General features: G+C 37.9%; 1 protein-coding gene across 1 annotated transcript in view; it reads left to right on the top strand.

The window, feature by feature from the left end:
- PRUNE2 (prune homolog 2 with BCH domain) overlaps nt 1–19,495 on the top strand; it is a 141,730-nt gene that overhangs the window by 103,972 nt on the left and 18,263 nt on the right. Inside the window, exons 10-12 of the mRNA XM_072859152.1 lie at nt 11,189–11,268; nt 12,782–12,982; nt 18,163–18,339. Of these exons, the coding sequence (XP_072715253.1) occupies nt 11,189–11,268; nt 12,782–12,982; nt 18,163–18,339 (458 nt within the window). The remainder of the gene's footprint in view (nt 1–11,188; nt 11,269–12,781; nt 12,983–18,162; nt 18,340–19,495) is intronic.

The following is a 19,495-nucleotide window of genomic DNA, read 5'->3' as shown; positions in this document are numbered from 1 at the left end:
CAAAGTTCTGCTTCTGAAGATAACTGGTGGCTTTCTGCGTCTCCTGTCTCCCTTCGCACATGCCTTTCTAGACCTGCCTACTGCAGGGTCTGCCAATCTTTCCTGCTCTGAACACCTCCTGCCAGTGCAAGGACTGCCAGTGCGGCAGGACTGCCTTGTCTGTGCCAGTTTTACTGCTTCAGTAGAGCTTATGTGCCTTGACTAGGTGTCTCCTCTGGCTCATGGTTGGGCTTTTCCTGTATTTTTCCCAAGTTGCATATCGCCCAAGATGGATGGGAACTTTTCAGTTACCAATTCACACCCGTTAGGGTATTTCCATTTTAATCTGCGGTTTAAAATTCCTGCTCCACATTCTGCATTGTCACTTACATTCCCTTGCTATCTATTACGTCTCCGCCAACTGCAGCTTTAAGAGAGACTGAAGTTTAACATCAACGTCTTTTTAGAGCCTTTTCTTTATCTCAGTCGTAGCCAAGCTAGGGAAAATGTAGCTGCTAGTTATTTGTAGGTTTGCTGCAGTAAGTAAGATATGAATCTAAATTATAATAACAATGAACATCTTAAGTTGTGAAATCATAGTTACATTAACGTGGAAAAATGGAAATTTGGCAGTACAGTGACACAGAAGTGAGAAGAAAAGAGAAAATGAACACATTCACAAGATTTAAGGTATTGAAGGAATAGAAGTTGTTTGAGAAGGATAAGGAATGAAGTCATAAATAGGACCAGAGACAAAGCATTATGAGGGGAGGAAAAGATAGAAGTCATACAGTATTAAAAAAATGTTGCTGTGTATCTTTTCCTGTCTGTCAGCATATTATAAATTGTGCAAAGGCTGAATTTGAAATCAAAGGAGTGCTAGAAAAATCCTAATGCTTTAATGAACAAGTCAATAAAAGTGCTACGAATTTGTTAATCTTGATGTTAAGTGAGTTGTTATGATTAACAGCTCTGAAAATCATCCCTAAACACATCTTATCATGCGAGCAAGATAGAATTCACCTGTTGTAAGTTGCTTTGTTAAAACATTTGATTCCAGCTAGTATAGTATGGTAATAAGTATCATCATCATTGTACATGTCAGCATTCATACATGCAGAGAAAGAAATCCATTAAGCAATGCAAAAAGTTGACTATTACAGAAGAGCCAAGTAGAAAACAGGAAATAGCCAATGAAGTTCAGGAGTTAGGTCAGTTGCAGAACTAGTGGTTATTACTAATTGTTAAGAGCAGTCCAAGGCATTTTAGCATGTCTTCATTTGGAAGCAAATGTGCTTGATAAGGTGTAGACTGTAATAAAGGAGGGAAGTTCTCATAACTCCACTGGAGAATCTCAGTAGGGCATAAAATGTAAAACTTCCTAAGTATCTTCTGCTTCTGATCCTGCAACCTCTACCCCTTTAACTACTCTCAAAGCATTAGCATACTTCCTGAAAGTGCAGATGGCTGTGCTGGGTATAAGGTGCACACTGCTTTTTCAAGGGTTATTCATGTGCCAATTGCATCATTTGGAGCCGCAGGTATTCTGATGAATGGTCTTGACAGCACAGTATGGTAAGAAAATGGTCACTGTGAACTGCACATGCTGGAAGGAAAACTGGTCTTAAAATGAGGAAAATTAAAACTGAGTTTTCTCCAGGAATGAAAGTGGAAGGTGGGAGTCAGGTCCCAGATCTGTGATTAGGCCTGGCATTTTAATAAATTTTTAGAAACACAATTTTCAAACAAAATGTATTTTCAGGTTATACTTAAGGATCGTTCACATCAGATTGATTTAACTCCTACTTTCTCTGCTGGCATTACCTTGTAACAGTGCATTTGTAGTGTTTGTTCAACAGTGGTTGTTGATTAACAGATCATCTAGATGTTATTTGTAGAATATTAACAACATTTATTAAGAGCAGAGAGATCAGATAAGTTTAAACAAGCCTTCTAAATGCTAATACTGCTCTGACCCTACATAGCTCGTTGCAAGACTTTGCGATCTTCCAACATTGATGAAGGAGCACCCATCACACAGGCTCCCCAACTGTGTGTTGTTAATTCCAGTAATTTTCCACTGGCTCAGTAGAGATTAAGTAGCATTGAGCTAGGCACATAACAAAGGAGAGCCCCTGCTCTGACAGCAAGACCATGTGGTGGTATGTGAATGCAATGCCAAAGCAGAGCAATAGATGTCAAGTGGCATGTTATTTCTACCTTAGAATTTGTTACTGTCTACCTGCTTTTGCACACAAAATAGTGAGTTAAGAGACTATTATTAAAATGGTAATATTTGGAAATGCCTAGCAGGTTCTACACTCCACTGTAACAGCATGGTTGGAGGCAGCACTCTTTCATGGGTACAGTCAGATAACACTGCTCTAAAGAATTGTCTCCTGTCTGTGTCCATGCCATGAAATTGTTGTGTGGTGCGGGGCAGGTCACTAGGAGTCAGCATGAATGAATCGTACATGTCCTTCTCCTCTGACCCCTGTCTGATTTGTTCTTTTTGTTCTGGATGCCACAGTGAAGCCACTGGGGTCTGACTACACCGGTCTTTTTCAGTGGCAGCTAGTCATGAGGATCAGTAGTGGCATATAGAAGATGTTATAAAACACTACACATTCAGAAAAAAAACCCCAAAGGTTATTAGGCATCACATATCAGGAACTCACAATTAATGGACACTCTCAAAGTGAATTTCTCTGTTTCTCTTCTGTTACAGTGAATAATTCCTTATCTTTAACTCATAAAGCTGTTGTCTAAGGTATGTTAAATAAAGTTTGGAAATGCCCAATACTCAGGTGATTAGCAGCTCTGAAAAGCCCCAGAAAGGACTGATTGTCCTGTCTCTAGAGCGGTGTTTGAATGGTGCATGGTTAATAATGCTTGGGGATGCAGAAAAGACAAGATAAGGTATTAAATAGTTGTTTATTGGGTTGCACTATCTTTCCTGTAGCATCCTATGACCTGCTTGTGACAAACCTCTAGGAAGAGACTTTTGGGGACTCTAGGATCTGCTGCAGGCAGCATCAGCCTGGCTTGCATTCCTAAGACCCCATTTCAACAAGACATCTAGGTTTGGGACTTAAATCCAGTTTCCCTCATTCTGTGTTGAGATGCCTTTTTATTTCATGTGGCTGGAAGTCACAGATAATTGAAGAAGCCTGGAGCCCTGGATTCCTTCCATAAGCCTTCCTCATCCATGGGCATATGCATAAGGTTGCTGAAATAGCCTAGTGAATCCCATTATCATTCATCTATTTACTTAGATTTGTCCCTCCATGGCTCCCTGCATCCTTCCCTGGCTTTGCCTGCTTCTCTTGCGCTGTGACACAGGGAGGGAGCTGGCAAGGAGTCAGGGCAGACAGCCTGTGGCTGCCTAGCAGCAGTGAAAGCAGTGGTGTGTGCTTAAGAATAGCACCTTTTATTTTTTAACAGTCTTCAACTGATAAGAGCAGACAGGAGAGCCTACTACTACGAATGGCTACCTGGAAAAAATTGAGGCTTACAGTATAGATTTAAGAAGAGGAACAAGGAAAAAGGTGGGTAGATAAACTGATACTAAACACTAAAGCTGATTGGAGACGAAGAAACATTTTCATAAAGAATGGTTAAAAAATTTCTTCAGCAGCTCAAAGCGAGAATTTTAACATGTTTTCAGTTAACATGCTGAAATGCAAACAATTTAAATCTTATGGCTAGAATACAGGATTTTCCTACAGAAGGAATACTACCTCTTGCAGACATGCCCAACTTTTTCATCCAACTTTGATGCTGAAAATGGAGTAAAAAATCAGCACATGCAAAACATCAAGTAACAGTATAATCACTAAAAGAAGCTTTAAATCTGAAAAGTGAAGTGTGAAAAACTAGGAAGTTATGACTTTTACTGATTTTTAGCAATGGTTTATTCTGTGGCTGTTGAGAAAGCAAGTGACATGTTTTTCTGTAAAATGGGAATATCAGCATGTGTTTACCTACTGTGCAGCAGTATGACAATTATTAGTTAACATTTGCACAGATGTTTAATTAATAAAGCTTTTGGCTCAAACAAAGCACCACAGATAATTTTTTGGGTTTTTTGGTTTGCATCCAGAGATGGGAATAAAAGTCTCATGCTATGCATAAATTCCAGTGTTCAGTCTATAGTTTTTTTCTGAACTAATTTGTGATTAAGAGCTACCAAATAAATAGCAATAGAAACACAGTTAATTTAGTATACTAACATATCGTTGCTAAATGCAACTCTTGAGAGGTTATAGAATTAATCCATTTTTACAAGTCACCTGTATACAGTATGATTATTTTACACAGCTGTGAGTAAAAGTAATGACTTTTTTCTAGTCTCAGATATCCTGGAGTGGATTCCTTCCAATATGCTCATTTTCTTGGTATGTGGATGTAGTTGAAGCATAGTATCCAACTGATATTGACTGAATCCTGCACAGTATATGTCACTTTGATTTGTTGCATACTCCGCTACAGGTTAGGGATCATTAATTCTGCTGAACCTAAAGAATTCACCCTGCAGTCTCCTTTATCTCTGAATAGGCAACTGTAGAAATCTTTGTTTATTGTTTGGAAGTTTTGTAGCAAAGGAATAGTTTTAGGAAGTAATTTTGGAGGTTGTTTTTAGTGAGTGCATTTGCTAATGGGTTTTTTCTTCTCTTAGTGCACAATCCAGTTGGGGGTTTTGGGACTAATGTTCGTGGCTTCTTTCTCTGTTTGTTTCTGTGTATTTTCATTGAACTTTCTTCAGACTAAAGCCCATGTTTTGTCAGGCTTTATTTTTCAACTTTATATACTAACGCTTTATTTCCTATAGCATCTCCTTTTGGCTATAGACACAGTTGATATTGAAGCATGTCCAACAGTTCTCTGACTTTGCCTGTAGAACATTTCTACCTATCTTACATGGATGATAAGCATCAAAACACAAACACATGCACATTAAATTAGGATTTGTTATTAGTCCATTAGCATTAAAGGTCTCCGAAATAACACATCTCAGTTATAACATAGTTTATGGAGTTGCATCTATAACCAGAAGAACCATCCTCTATTTAAAACAAAGGACAGAATGACTATATTCCATCTTTTCTGAGCACTCCAAGAAAGAGTAATGATTTCATAAAGTAGATACTTGCTGTTATTTTAAAACACACTATTGTAGCAAGGGACTGCGGACTTCTAATCTCTAGCTTTTTCTGAACAGAAATGGAACAGCAATTACAAGCCACAAGCTTGGAGAACACATATATAACATATGAAAGAAAGGGAAAGATGTTTTATTTGGACCTAAATGCAAAACAGTTTCTGTTCTAAAAATGGAATAATTTGTCAAGTGTTTAATTGTGACAACAGAATGGGTTTTGCTATTCTTTTATATCAGATGAGGTGAATGTTGGAGCAGCTACAGAGATGGAGGATAGCAAAACACCCCTTATAAGTCAGCTATCTGGTGAGATATTTTGGCTTTAAATTTATATAAATTTCTGTAGCACAGAATTGTAAACTGAAAAGGAATATAGTAATTAAGAAAACACTTCGTGTTAACTCTTCCTTGATGTAAATTCCAATTTGTGGAGTGTTTAAATATTGGCTTTAGGCTCCAATTCTGAGGCTTTTTATTGCTTCTGAGTATGGAAGAACAGCATTCTCATTTTGTCCGAAAGAAGTTAAGACATCCTCCAGGTGGAGCAATCAAAATGCTGTGAGAGCCATCAGTAGGTTGCCTCTGGCAGGGGAGAGGCCAGAGATGGGCTTACACAAGGTGCTGTGTACTCTGGCCTTGGCCTGGCAAAACACTTAACCCTGCTTGATCATAAAGGCACTTTCAGATGGAACCACACTGAGAGTCAGTGGACAGGCATTACTGGATAATCGCCAAGGGCTTTTTAATACCTTCCAAGGAAAATACTGTACTGTCATGTCCAATCCCTCAAGTTCTCGTTTCTCCTTTCCTGGTCTCTGAGCTTGCGTAAGGGCGGTGTTACAGGGTGGGGATGGAAGGGGTTCAAAGGAAAAGTACTTTGTGCTGCCTGTGTTCTGCAAAAGCGACTCAAGGAGGAACTTAAGTTCCCTTGCCTTGTTTTTATACCTAAACTGTTCATAGTTCATACATTCTTCCTCAAAACAGCTCCATTTTTTACTCCAAACCAGTGAGACAGTGGGCTGTAAGCAGGACTTTTATTTCATCCAAGAGCAGGGTGTACCTGCATAATGTGTGGAATTTGAGAATATGAAAAAAGCCAGATGTCTAGTCTCTGAATAACCTTTTCATTGTACTTCATCTCCCCTCCTCCCATTTAGTTTCCAAAACAAGCATGTATTAATACGAGCTGAGGTGATTTCATCCATGTCATTCCTTTTACTAATCATGCTTTGAAACTGTATAAAAACATTCAACATCTTGTGAAAATTTAAGTATAAAAGTATTTCTGTGTATAGAGGGAACAGCATGGAAGAAACATGATTTACTTATCTAGGAAAAGTTGTGGGCAGCTGTGGGCTCCACTTCAGATTAAACTTTTGCATTGGTGAGTACAGAAGCCTGGAAAGTGTATACAATTTAAAGGCCAGCTGGTGAGCAGGTTTTGGTAGGTTGGAGCGCAGGGATTCACTTTAGAAAGGTGACGCTCACTGTTGGATTAATGTTGCTCTCTTTTGCAGGTTGTAGGTGTTCATTCAGAGCAACCCATTGGAGAGGTTATTTGGTTTAGACTAAAGAAATTAACTTCTTGAGACATAATAGCTGCAGAGCAGCTTGGGAAACGGGTGATATATCACATATGACACAAGGGTGAGGCAGCACAGCCCATAGGGATTACGACATATTGCTGTGAATATTCAGAGCTGTTCTTTCCAAAACAGCAGAATGCTGCTGTACCTAGAAAAGTCAGGAAGGATAACTTTTATTCTGAGAAATACTGATTTGAGAAGGCACTAAGAATTATTTAAAGATTATTAATTTATTGAGCTGTAAGAATGTCTGAACCAAGAAAGAGCAAGGAAAGGATTTCAGCCTCCAGCCTCTCTCTCCTCCGTTCATAGGAATTTGGTATCAGTCTCCGATCCACCTTTGAGAAACAGGGCGTTTTTAGCTACTTCTGAACAAGAATGTAGACCTGAATTATCAAAGCAAATATGCAGTAACTTGATTCCCAGTGCAGCTGATCCTTAAATGACTGGTCTGTGTACCACATAAAAGAAGTCATTTATGACACAAAAAGCTTATTTGACTTTGACCTCAGTTCCCAGTGAAAGATCCTTTTTTTAATCAATCCAGTAAATCATACCTGATTAGAATGGAGCTTTCTAAGGTAACTTAATTTACTTCTTCAATAAGGACCATTCATTAAAAGGGGAAAAAAAAGGTGTTTTCTTTTTCTAATACTTTTGGCCACATCATCCATGGCATCAGTTGCACCTGTATGGAAGGCAAGAAATTTTGTAAGCCAGAATTTTGGAAGTATGTGTAGTAGTCTGTGGGAAAGGAAGAGGAGGTAGTTGCTTAATTTAAGTTTCTGGAGTCCATCTTCCATTACTAGGGTTCATGCTGAGTTCTGTTGAGAGCTTGTGCACAGTCAGAAATTACTCTGGAAGGTGTTGAGCTGCTCAGCATAGCATGCTCTCCAAATCCATCAGAAAATGGTGAGCCATGTCTGTAGAAAGCAAACTTAGTCCATATCTTGCTCATTCTCACACTGATGGGGAGTCTGCAGCCATATGCTGAGGTACAATGTCACAGATATGCTTTGTGACTGGCTTTCTAAACCTACCAGATTTGAAAGATGCCTGTATTGCCTATTAATTTGTGACTGAACAAATATTAACTATGGCTTTTAAAAAATACGAACTTTCACTGAACATAGAGTATGTATATCTGGCAAGGAATCTTTAATCTGTTTTGGTAAGGCACAAGGGATCTGGAAAAATATTACTAACTCCAGAGTCAGACTCCCTCTTCTCCAAAAAGCCTGTTGACTGTTTATTTGACAGTAAATGAGAACCTGACACAATTTGGGGGGGGGGGGGGGGGGGGGGAAGGCAATCTTATCTCAGCTAAAAAATTTCTGAAAGGTGATACCAACTTTTATGTGATTGAAAATACAATCCTTTTGATAACTGCGCTTGATTTGCTTCCCAAATCAAATAGCCTGATATGAACGTTATGGATTATTGACATTAAACACACTGTGCCATCAAAATAAAGTTAGAGATTCTCAGACAAATTCCGATGCTGTTTACTAGTAATCCCTAAGTGAGGGGTATTTTTTGAGTATATTGCCTGTAGCAGTAGCTGTATTTCAGTAGAAATTCAAACAAAAGGATATGAAACACATTTATCTTTCAGTCCCCTAGAAATGTATCATTCTTGTAAACACAACTGTAATATAAAATTCTGGTTTAACTCAGCTGTAGTGGTCCCACTGAAAGCAGAAGAACATTTGAATTTATGCTGTGAAAGTGTAAGACATTCTAGAGAAAGCAGCAGTGCCAGCTCCAAGTACATATGGATTTTTAAAAAAAGATAAAGGGAGAAAAGCAGTCTTGAGGCAATCTTAGAAATGTCATGACTTAGGATAATTCTGTCCCAGGCATTGCAAAAATTTTAGGCAACTCTCAAAATTCTGAATTAATTACTTGTGGGAAATTGCTTTTTTCAGATTATGATTGTCACTATTTTTGTAGGGATAGAGTGTATAAAACTCCGTCATACTCTTATCATACAGAGGAGAAGATGATCTTCATTTTGCTGAAACAATTTTACAGGCTTACAGCAGAGAATACTGTCTCTTTTTAATAAGAAAGCCTGAAAATTCAATGTCCTCCTGTAGCTTACTCTTCACACAACTTGAAAGAAGAGCATTTCCTTTCAAGTAATTTCCTGCAGTGATTTCTGAAGCTTGTTCAGAAAGGAATTGTCATTTGGTGTGGTAAGGCTGTAAGAGATTTTATAAATGAATGGTTTATATGTTAGTATCAAAACCCTGTTCTGTCCAGCCAAACTATACACCCTTGAATACCCATAAGTCATCATCTGAGTAGTCCTGAGCTGCTTTAATCCAATAATTTTTCATAGTTTTATATTCGGAAAGGTTAATAAAGCCACAAATAAAATCTCAATCTGAATTTAAAATGGATTAGAAGTATTCATCCTCTCCCCACACTGTTTCCACCACTGTGGTTTCTTACCTTGTTTGGCTGTTACTTACAGCACTTCATTAGAATTCAGATTTGTCTCTGCTAAATTCAGATGAATAAATTAGACTTCATTACACATATTTTACTATGAATTGAACAGACACCAAAAAGAGCCAAAGACTCTAATGACTTATTTACATTTCTAAGTAAATTGTGATGGTATTCTGTGTATCAGTTTTCTGTACAGCTTCTGAAAACAGATGATGCTGCAGAGCAGAAAAAAAGGAAATGGTACATTACAGACAATTTGTGCCATTCATTTTATTCATGAGCAGGATACTTTGATCAAATTTCTTTACTGTTCTATTGTGTATCCAAAGGGAAAGAATATTTCAAGCCTTATTTGACAGTAATTAAACATATTCCAGAATTGGCGTGTTTTGTAGAAATCATTAAGCAGTTAACCTCTGTATTTGTGAAGGATGTACTCTTCAGTATGTGGGCATAAATCTAGTAAAATTAGCAAGATTAATATGTGTCTGCTTTTATGGAGAGAGAAGGCCTGATCATGAGTTGAGCAGCACAAACATGTTTGACCCTAGCTTTATGTTGCCTGTATTCTCTATGACCTCATGGGAAAAATGGGAGTTCACTAGTTTGCCTGTCTATATTGGGAATTCGATGGTACAGGGCTTGAGGTAAAGATCTTTTGCAGCTTTAAGCACAGTGAAGCCTTTGGCTCACTTATAGGCAGGCCTACATGTACACGTTTGTACATAATATATATGAAATTAACAAGAAATCACAGAAACTATACTCATACTCTGATGCAATGATTGGCCAGAAGAGTCTTGTCTGCATACAGTAAAATAATGAGGGTAGTCCTCATGGGGAAAGCGAGGGTAGGAAGAAACTGCAGGAGTGACAAGCCAAGCCTATTCAGATCCGTTCAGCTACATCATTCAGAACAGAGCTAGCTGATGCTCTGGCAGGGAGAAGTACCTTCTTTGATCTTATCACAGCTCTGTTAATCAAAGTGTAAAAATTGTCTGTTCTTCAGCTTTTGTGGAAAAAAAGAAATTATTTTTGAAAAATAAAGAGTTTGGAACAGGAATACAGAAAAAATAAGTGAAGCTTTTTTGGAGTCATACATTTTTAGTGCAAGTAGTTTGGAAGCTGTCAAGAGTGTCCTGAAAATGTAAAATGTTGTTTCCTATCTGCAGTTGAACCATCCTCCCAGCAAGCATTTTGTAAAATGCTTGAATAGAAAATAGACATGAAAATAGTTCAAGTCAATTTGCTTTAAACATTTGAACGCCTATGTTATTATTTTCACCACTTAATGCCTTTGACTTGTCTTATGTGGGTACATTAAATGTAATTTCTTAGTATCTTCATAAAAATGGAGTCTAGGTAGGATATTTTGCAACTTTTTAATCTTTGAAAATCTGTGATGTAGTTTTGGTTCTCACTTTTGTGCTTTCTCTACTCTTCCAATGCAGGACATCAACTGTTTCAGTATTACAAAATGACTGATTTGGGTCAGAATTGCTCTAAAGTACAAATGATATCAAAAGAATGAAAAAACCCACTCATGATCTCATTTTTGCTATACAGTAACTGTATGTACAGCAATGAAAATACTGTTATGGAACTCTTAACTGTGGCGTGCAGTTTGCAAAGAGTAGCTGAAGCTCCCTGCAACCATTTGTCTGGTTTGCCAGATGACAAAAGACCAACTTTGCTTGTATAAAATGAGAAACATTGCTGTTTGCGAGCCTGTTATTATTCAGTGCTATGTCTTGATTGAAGTAAAAGTGGCTATATGTGACCTATAGTCTCTAAAGGCTCTACAGATGTATGCATAAATAAGGGTAAGAATGGCACAGTAGAATTACAGCAGCTGTGTTCATTTCTCACATCAATTTGTGATCAGACTTCTGAACTGGCTATGTTGAGGAAAGTGTCAGTTCTGTATGAGATCACATGAGCTGTATTGATAGCAAGGTCAACCTGTGCATCTTTTTAAGATTTTGCTTTGTATTTTACCTCTCAGGTTGGTACAAGAGGATGTGGGAATGGACATCCCCTTTGCTGAGGGTGTACTAAGCCCCAGTTCTACAGAGATGAGACCCGGTGAGAGAAGCTCTTACTCATTTTCTTAATTATATCTTAATCCCTTGGCATTTAGTTATGCAGTGAGAAAGATGTTTCTGTGCTGGTGAAGAATCAGTTCAGTGTTAAAAAGAAAAAGTGTTAAGTTCGCTTTATTTAGCCAATTTTCTTCTTCACTTGAGAAATGATAATTGTAGTGTGCCATTTTCTCTTGTTCACTGTTGTCATCACTCGTCGTAAAGTCCTTGTAAAGTTTAAGTAGTCTCTATTATTTATCTTATATTTGACTACTGTCTAAGTGAACTAAGTTAGCATTAGAATACTAGCATTAGAAATGTGGCAGACAATGCAGTGGCAAGGAGCAAAGCCATACCTAGCTGTAGTGGTTTAGCCCCAGCTGGCAACTAAGCCCCACACAGCCGCTCACTCACTCTCCCCACAGTGGGATGGGGGAGAGAATCAGAAGAGTAAAAGTGAGAAAACTCTTTGGCTAAGATAAAGTTTAATAGGGAAAGCAAAAGCCCCTCACGCAAGCAAAGCAAAGCAAGGAATTCATTCACTGCTTCCCATGGGCAGGCAGGTGTTCAGCCATCTCCAGGAAAGCAGGGCTCCATCACACGTAATGGTTACTTGGGAAAACAAACACCATTACTCCAAATGTTCCCTCCTTCCTCCTTCTTCCCCCAGCTTTATATGCTGAGCATGACGCCATATGGTATGGAATAGCCCTTTGGTCAGCTGGGGTCAGCTGTCCCAGCCATGTCCCCTCCCAGCTCCTTGTGCACCCCCAGCCCACTCGCTGGTGGGGTGGGGTGAGAGGCAGAAAAGGCCTTGGCTCTGTGTAAGCACTGCTCAGCAGTATCTAAAACATCTCTGTATTATCAACACTGTTTTCAGCACAAATCCAAAACATAGCCCCATACTAGCTACTATGAAGAAAATTAACTCGATCCCAGCTCAAACCAGCACACTAGCTTTTTTCTTATTGAAGACTACTTTTATTTAAGACTGCTTAAGGTACTCAGAGGTATTTTTATTTCTGTTACTGTCTCAAATAAGATACTGTATAGTTAAAACTGAAGACATAGCTACTTGCAAATCAGCACCATTCGAATAGCACAAAGTGCGTAAGAAAACAAATATTTACAGGGGATTTTCACTCATATGAATTTTTCCAGGATTCAGCAATGTCTTCGTTCATAACTCAAATGACTTGTATATTGCTCTTTAAATTCTTAAACATTGTGGGTCAGAGCATGTCCAAGGCTTGGTTTTCATCTGATGATTGCAAAAAAGTGAATCTGGATTTTGCATAATTTAAGAGCTCCCAGCTTCATCTGCCATTTATGTAGATGCTTGTTTTATTTCTTTAAACATTAATGTTGATATTTGTGTTTCATGTTAGGTGGTCTTAAATGGCTTGGTGTTAATAAAATTGATCTGTCCCAGTGTGTTTGAACGTGATTCTTAAGTATCTGGGAGATGAATTGTATGCAGAGGAGATAAAGTTCTTTTTTTCTTCTTCTTTCTTCAGAACCTCCCAATTCTCTTGATCTTAACAGTTCCCATCCCAGAAGGGTAAAGCTCACTGCTCCAAATATCAATCTCTCTTTGGACCAGAGTGAAGGGTCTGTACTTTCTGATGACAATTTGGATACACCAGATGAAATTGACATCAATGTAGATGACCTTGACACTCCTGATGAAGCAGACTCTTTTGAATACACTGGACAAGGTAATGTTCTAGATTGTAAATGTAGAGCTCATCTGTTTCTTTCTTTACTGCTTACATGATCAGTCTCATGTCTGTCAGGCTATGAATATGGTTAAAGCATTTGCGAGTTAATGCTAGGTGTCCACGTCATTTTACTGTCTGCTATTTTTTAACCTTTCTTCCTCTGTGTAAAGTAATACATTTCTCCTTATGCAGAGTGCAGAAAGACATAGTACAGCTGATCAAATAAAATATGAAGAACTACCTAGAGAGAATCAAATTCAAAGTCCTGTTTTTGTCCAGTACCATAGGACTTGTCTGAAAAGAGTTGTTCAAGAAGGAGAAAGCAGTTTCTCTCTGTTGTAGAGAACGCCATAGCTAACTGCACCTTCGTGCAGCTCCGGCCAGCTCTAGATTACAGGTACATCAGTAGTACTTAGGGATATAACCTTGTGCAAAATGTGTTGGCTGACATAAGCCGCACCAAAGCGCTTGCAGTATATAAATGAAATGGACACAGCGTGGTGACAGAGGTCTTTTGTTAGTGAGAAAGGTCTTTTTTTATTCCCATGTATGGTTGGAAAGCTGAGATGTGGAAGGTGTGTGGATGGCATGATAAAGCTAGCTCAGGTGATGGAACAACAGAATTCCTCATTCCACCAATTTAAATATGCTTTCTCAGCAGGGCTAGTTGTACAGTATAGATACACCCTGAAGTGTGCAATGGATACTTCAGTCTTCCTTTGCATATTAATGATTTTCTCTCATGTGGTGTAAAAGTGTTTTACACTGTCTTACTCATTTTACTTACCTTCATGATGTACGAAATAGGGTGTTCACACTCATTCCTTGCTAGTACCTTAAGAACCATATAAGAACTGTGTTCACTAATGTAAATACATACAGATCATAAGCTATTTGAGGGGGAAATCGGTGTGACCATTTTAGAACCTACAACAGAAAGAAACTTTAAAAATTGATCAATTTAAACTGAGTTTTCCCTTGCATTTAAATTCTCTGTTGCTAGTGAGGTCACTATAATTTAAAAATTGTATGCTCTTTTGAGCATAGAAGAACAGTTGCATCAGTTTAAGTGATATTGCCAAAGAGGCATTACTGTGTACTCAGTCATGCATGAGCATCTCTAATGTCACTTCTCATTAGAAGGCCGATTTCCTTATGGGTAGATGCAGAGCATAGTGATGAGTTGCTTGATGGTTAGAATATTTTGTAACAAAGGTTAAAACTAAAACACACAAACACACACATACAGATGCGTGCGTGCGCTCACACCAGAGCAGCATGTGCTTGCAGTTTTAGACTGTTGTGACCATTGTGTGAGAGCAAAAATCTCTGTCTGCAGTGGAACAGATTTTGCCTTTAAGCGCTCAAGTAAATAAATTCAACTCCAGTGATTTTGGTGGCAGTTGTATTTATGGCAAGCATTTCTCCCCAGCTTTTTTTGCTGCTTTCTAAATGTGGTTCAGTTGCTAAAATTGGATCAATTTCCCCAAACTCCTAAGTGAAGAAGAACTCAAGGTGCCTGTGTTTTTGGTGACATTTTTACAGTTGTGTGGTTTGTTTTTAGACATACTTAATCAGCAAAATGTCCTCCGCTTATATGAGCCAGGAACAGAGAGCAGAAAAGGAAAAAAAATCACATTTTATAAAAAGAAGCTGGCAATAAAATAAGTAGGCTGTATATTACATGAATCTGATAGGTAAGAGTATAGTCATAAGAACTACTGGAGAATGTTTATTTGCATGGTAAATAGCCTTTGTTATTTTTGTATTTCTGTCCCTTTACTGTTAGCCAGTATGTGCTCTGCTGTTACCCGCACTCATAATCTCCCACAGATCAGTGTTTCTAGAACGTTGTGCCAAACCCAGGGAAGTAAATGCTGAGAAGACGTAGCTGTTGAGACAGTAGAAAATAGTGATTTTTAGTTTGTCATGCTCAGACTGCTGAAGGTCCATTTGAACTATAAAAGGCAACTGAGAAAAGCAAGGCTGTTGTCATGATTCAGGGGTCCACCTCATTGCTGGAAAACTGATGGTTCTGTAATACAAGAAATACTGAAACCCACGTGTTTAAAAGAATGATGAAGAAGAATCATCACAACTTCAATGTGCCAGAAGATAGATGAGAGCAGAAATACTAAAGTACTTGCCTTAAACTAGCACCTGACTTGTTTAGGGATTGGTTGATCATCAGTGTCACGGGGGGGGTTGTCACTAATACATTTCATTTAAACATTCTCTTTCAGAACCTGCTCTTGTTTGTGAAATGAGCTTTTTAGATTATTACATTAGATGACATAAAAATTGTATTTCTGAAAACCGTATGTGCATACAGGTGAAGGCTGCCACCCAAGTCAGTGTTATTTGGAAAGTAAAAGAGTGTTTATTATTTTGTCTGCAGATGTTTATTTCCTTTCTGAATTTCACACTGGTGCATCTTTCACTGCAAAATCAACACTCCAGGCAGTAAAGCATAGCCACTTCATCAGGAAGAGGCAATCTAGTACCATTTCTGTCTAAAAATAATTCATTTGGCCAGTTCCAGCATTGTAAGTTTTATCAGGCTCTCTTTTCATCATTTTTCATCATTTGCAGTTTCACCAACAAAAAGAAACATTATCAAACCCCAAATACAATTTCAGTGTTAGTCTGCCAGTTACCTAGCCCAGCCTCTTTTCAGTAAAGCTGTTCTGCCAGCTACAGTTCTTTCCCTCAGCCGTGCCCCTTCTACCCTCCGAGGCACCAGCTGACTAGACAGTTTTCCTAGGCCGTTCTGATAATCCCATCTATCTATTCTGAAAGCACCTGAGCTGATATCTAGGTTTGGAGGGAGCGGGGTTAGGCATTTTGTAAGCTTGTTCCCAATGTCACAGAATATGTGATACTTCAAAACTGAATGCTAAGTGTATTATTAAACATCATGAGCATTGTGCTGTGAGAAGGCATGATTACGTACTTCAGTTCCACAATATATAATCTACTGAGCAGCAACTGTTAAACCAATTTGAAATAGCATACTTGAAAAAAATCTCCTTTTGCAGTCTGTTCTTCTTCCCAACCTTAGATCTCCTCAAACTCCTTTTATTTGCAGATCCTAAGGAAAAAAGGCTTATGTAGTCACATTATATATGCATGTGTATGTATTTCTTGATCTTCCATCCATGTTTCCACCATTAATACAATTTTACTTTAAGTTTTTAACTCATTGGCTGGTTAGGCAGTGAGGTAGGAGGTGAAATATTACTGCTTTCTTGCAAGATTCCAGCAGGCAGGAATTAGGTAAAGAAAAGAACTGATTATAGACTCAGCTTTTGTTGCACATGGGAGAATCTACCTCAGGGAGGGGGACTTTCCACCAGTATTATTCCCTAATAATACTTTGTATTAGGGACAGAAAATACAAGACAGGTGGCAGTAGAAATTCAGGCTTCATTAGTCCTACTGTAACAACAAATGTGTGCTCAAGCTAATATATATTTTTTTAAAAAGTTCAAAGCTTTTTTTGTGTATTTTGAGGAACTTGATATTCCTAACAAATTTGGTGGAATTATTGAGAGGTTTTAATGCAGAAATCAGTTTTACAAATTAATAGTCAGTACATATATGTGTATGTGCCCATAGTTCTATGTGTGTAGATATATGTGGTATATACACACTATACTATCTTATTCCTGATTTCATAAAGAAAATTGATTTAATTCTTATGATAAACTGGTGTGTTTTAAGGATCATATACTTCCATTTGTGTGAGTAGTTCAAGAAGCAGCATTAATCAAAGAGGCATCCGAAGGTAAACCAATACATAGAAATGTTTGAGGACTTCTGTGAAACATTGTGTTCTTTACTTCTTCTTGTCAATTAAAATAACTTCTTTTAGTTTATTCTTAACTCTCATAGGTCTCTTTGGTATTTTCAAATAAGATGTCTGATCAGCTTTTTGTGTACACACATGTATGTTCTTATGTATTTCACTCCATCTTTATTTACTGTTACCTCACTTATTGACTTACACGATCAAATTCTGCTCTTACTTATGACTGCAGAGCCAGAACAGTTGATTTTGTTTACTTCAAGTATGTGTAATGCATAAATGTATAGAATCTTCACTACGAAGGTAAATTGATAATATGCAGACAGCCACAAGGCAAAGGTGCTTCAGCAAGAATAATAGTACAAAAGAGAGATATTTTTTTTTCCCACAGGAAAAACAGTATGTTGTAACAATAACTAAAGAAGGAAATGAAATAATTCCAGCTGTGGACAGAATCACTTTTCATGTCACTTTCTGTGTAACCAGCCATTAAGTTTGAAAAACTGGACTGCGGTTAAATTTGTTTTTAAGACCCATCTTGTCAATGTGCAATGGAAAAGCAGATTTTGTTAATTACTTCACAGCTTTTCTGAAACTAAGAGTATCCAGCAGAGAGGAGGTGCTATGAGACTTTATAGTCTCTTGTCAGCTGTGCAGTTAATTTATTGTGATCATTGTGGACTGCATATACCTGTTCTCTCATGGGTGCTGGTATGAACAGGCCAGATTGCCTGGCTGCTCTGTACTTCACATCTGGGAGGGAACTGGTATTTAACCTCAACTGAAAGGCCCTGGGGGAGACGAATACTGTGCTTATATGAGGAGTCAGCATTATCTCATGACCGAAGCAGAGGAAGATGGGCGTTCTTCATATTTGCTGGTGCCAAATGTGAAGAGATGGGAGACAAACTGGGAAAAAGTTGAGAAGCTGTAGCTCTGTGGTGATTCCTCTCTAGACAGGAAGCATCGCTGTGTTCACTTTTAGTTCCCTATTTTGCTTTTTAGTATAGTTCTCACACTTGCAACACAAAGATTTTTAAAGACCTACAGTGCAGTACCTCTAGTGAGCATCTGATCAGTTTTACTAACTGGATGCAAAAATGCAAATATCCCTTGGCGGTATTCTGCGTAGTGATAATTGCTGCTGTTCTTTTTATGTTCATAATGATGAAAAGTTTAAAAAAAATGGAAACTTCACATTTAGATGACTGTTAGATGATCAAATTCTTCTCTTATTTATACCAGTGCAGATCCAGGATAGTGCTGTAAAAATCCAGCTGATTTCAGTCATCCATTTCAAATGTATGTAACAGAGAAAATATTTAGAGCTTTTACAGGCAGATGTAATATATACAATTTTATTTTTCAGAAGAGCAAACTGCTACTAAGGATGCTTCCCAGGAGGAGTCTGAATCAATTCCAGAGTACACTGCTGAAGAGGAGCGTGAGGACAACAGGTTATGGAGAACAGTGGTTATTGGAGAACAAGAACAAAGAATTGATATGAAAGTCATTGAACCTTACAAAAAGGTCATTTCACATGGAGGTAGGAAAACCCTGAATGCATTTTTTAGATTGATGTAAAAAATTCGTGCTTTATTGAGCATGATTTATTTCTATTTTAGTTAATTTATCATACTGGCAAGGGGAGAGAGAGTTTATTTTTCAGCCATGGCTGAAATCAACCTGACTTTCAATTCAGTGTGGCAATGACTAATAAGTATTTTAAATACAAAGCAATTTCAGGAGTAAGAAATAAACTAACATACATGTGTCAGTAACAATTTGGTCATTGTAGGCTAAAGCTGTCTTCGAGTAAGGAAGAAAACTTTTCTCCTACGGAAAAAATATTTTGAAAACTTTATTCTGTGGATTTTGGCAAAAACTTTTGCACAAGGAAGTATAGTGCTCTGTGATTTGCTGAATGATGTATGTGGGTGCACAGATCTAAACAAGTAGAGTGGCAAATTAAAAAAAATACCGTTTTCCCTGGGGCTTCCATTTGTCTGGCTAAGCTCCTTATGTTATTTTTCTGCCATTTATAGTTGCCAGCAGATAGCATTTCACCAGCAACTGTTTTATGTTGTTTTCATGTAATTTGTTAATGATTATCAAGTAGCATATCAAAGAAAACATTTAAAGTAGGAAAATGACCTCTTGTGCTTGCTATATTGTCTCCTTTGCTCATCTGCTCCCTAACTACCTCAGAGAATTTGTAGTTCTGGTGTTACTAGCACACTTCTGTATAAATTAATTCAAATGGATAGATATTACTATAGATTTTGAAGGAAGAAAATGAAACAAAGCTTTCTAAGTGCCTTTTCCTCAGTGTCTCAGGTTTAGATTATCTTTGGATCCCATATGTTTTGGAGACACTGTTTGCCAGCTGTTAATAATGATATTAAGTAAGGATGTGTTGTTCTGTTCCTGCAGAAACTGAGGCAGGTAACTTAGCATCTCAGAGGTAAGATTTGTGAGTTTATATGAGGATGTTTCTGCCACAGTGTTGCTGATCTGTAACATCATTTAAAGGTAAACCATTGTTTCCAGTATATTTTCAGTGTTGAACCTCTATCTGGTAAAAGTGACATAAATAAATTATGGTTAAATATGTTACCTGAGGATGTGGTCCTCAAATTTGCACATTTGCATTAAAAGCAGTTAAATGCTAGCCTACAGGTGTTCACAGTGGCCAATGTGCA

This window comes from Ciconia boyciana, chromosome 4, assembly GCF_034638445.1.
Source record: "Ciconia boyciana chromosome 4, ASM3463844v1, whole genome shotgun sequence".
Lineage (NCBI taxonomy): Eukaryota > Metazoa > Chordata > Aves > Ciconiiformes > Ciconiidae > Ciconia > Ciconia boyciana.
Note: the sequence above shows the minus strand (reverse complement) of the source record. Positions and strands in the feature narration are given on the sequence as shown.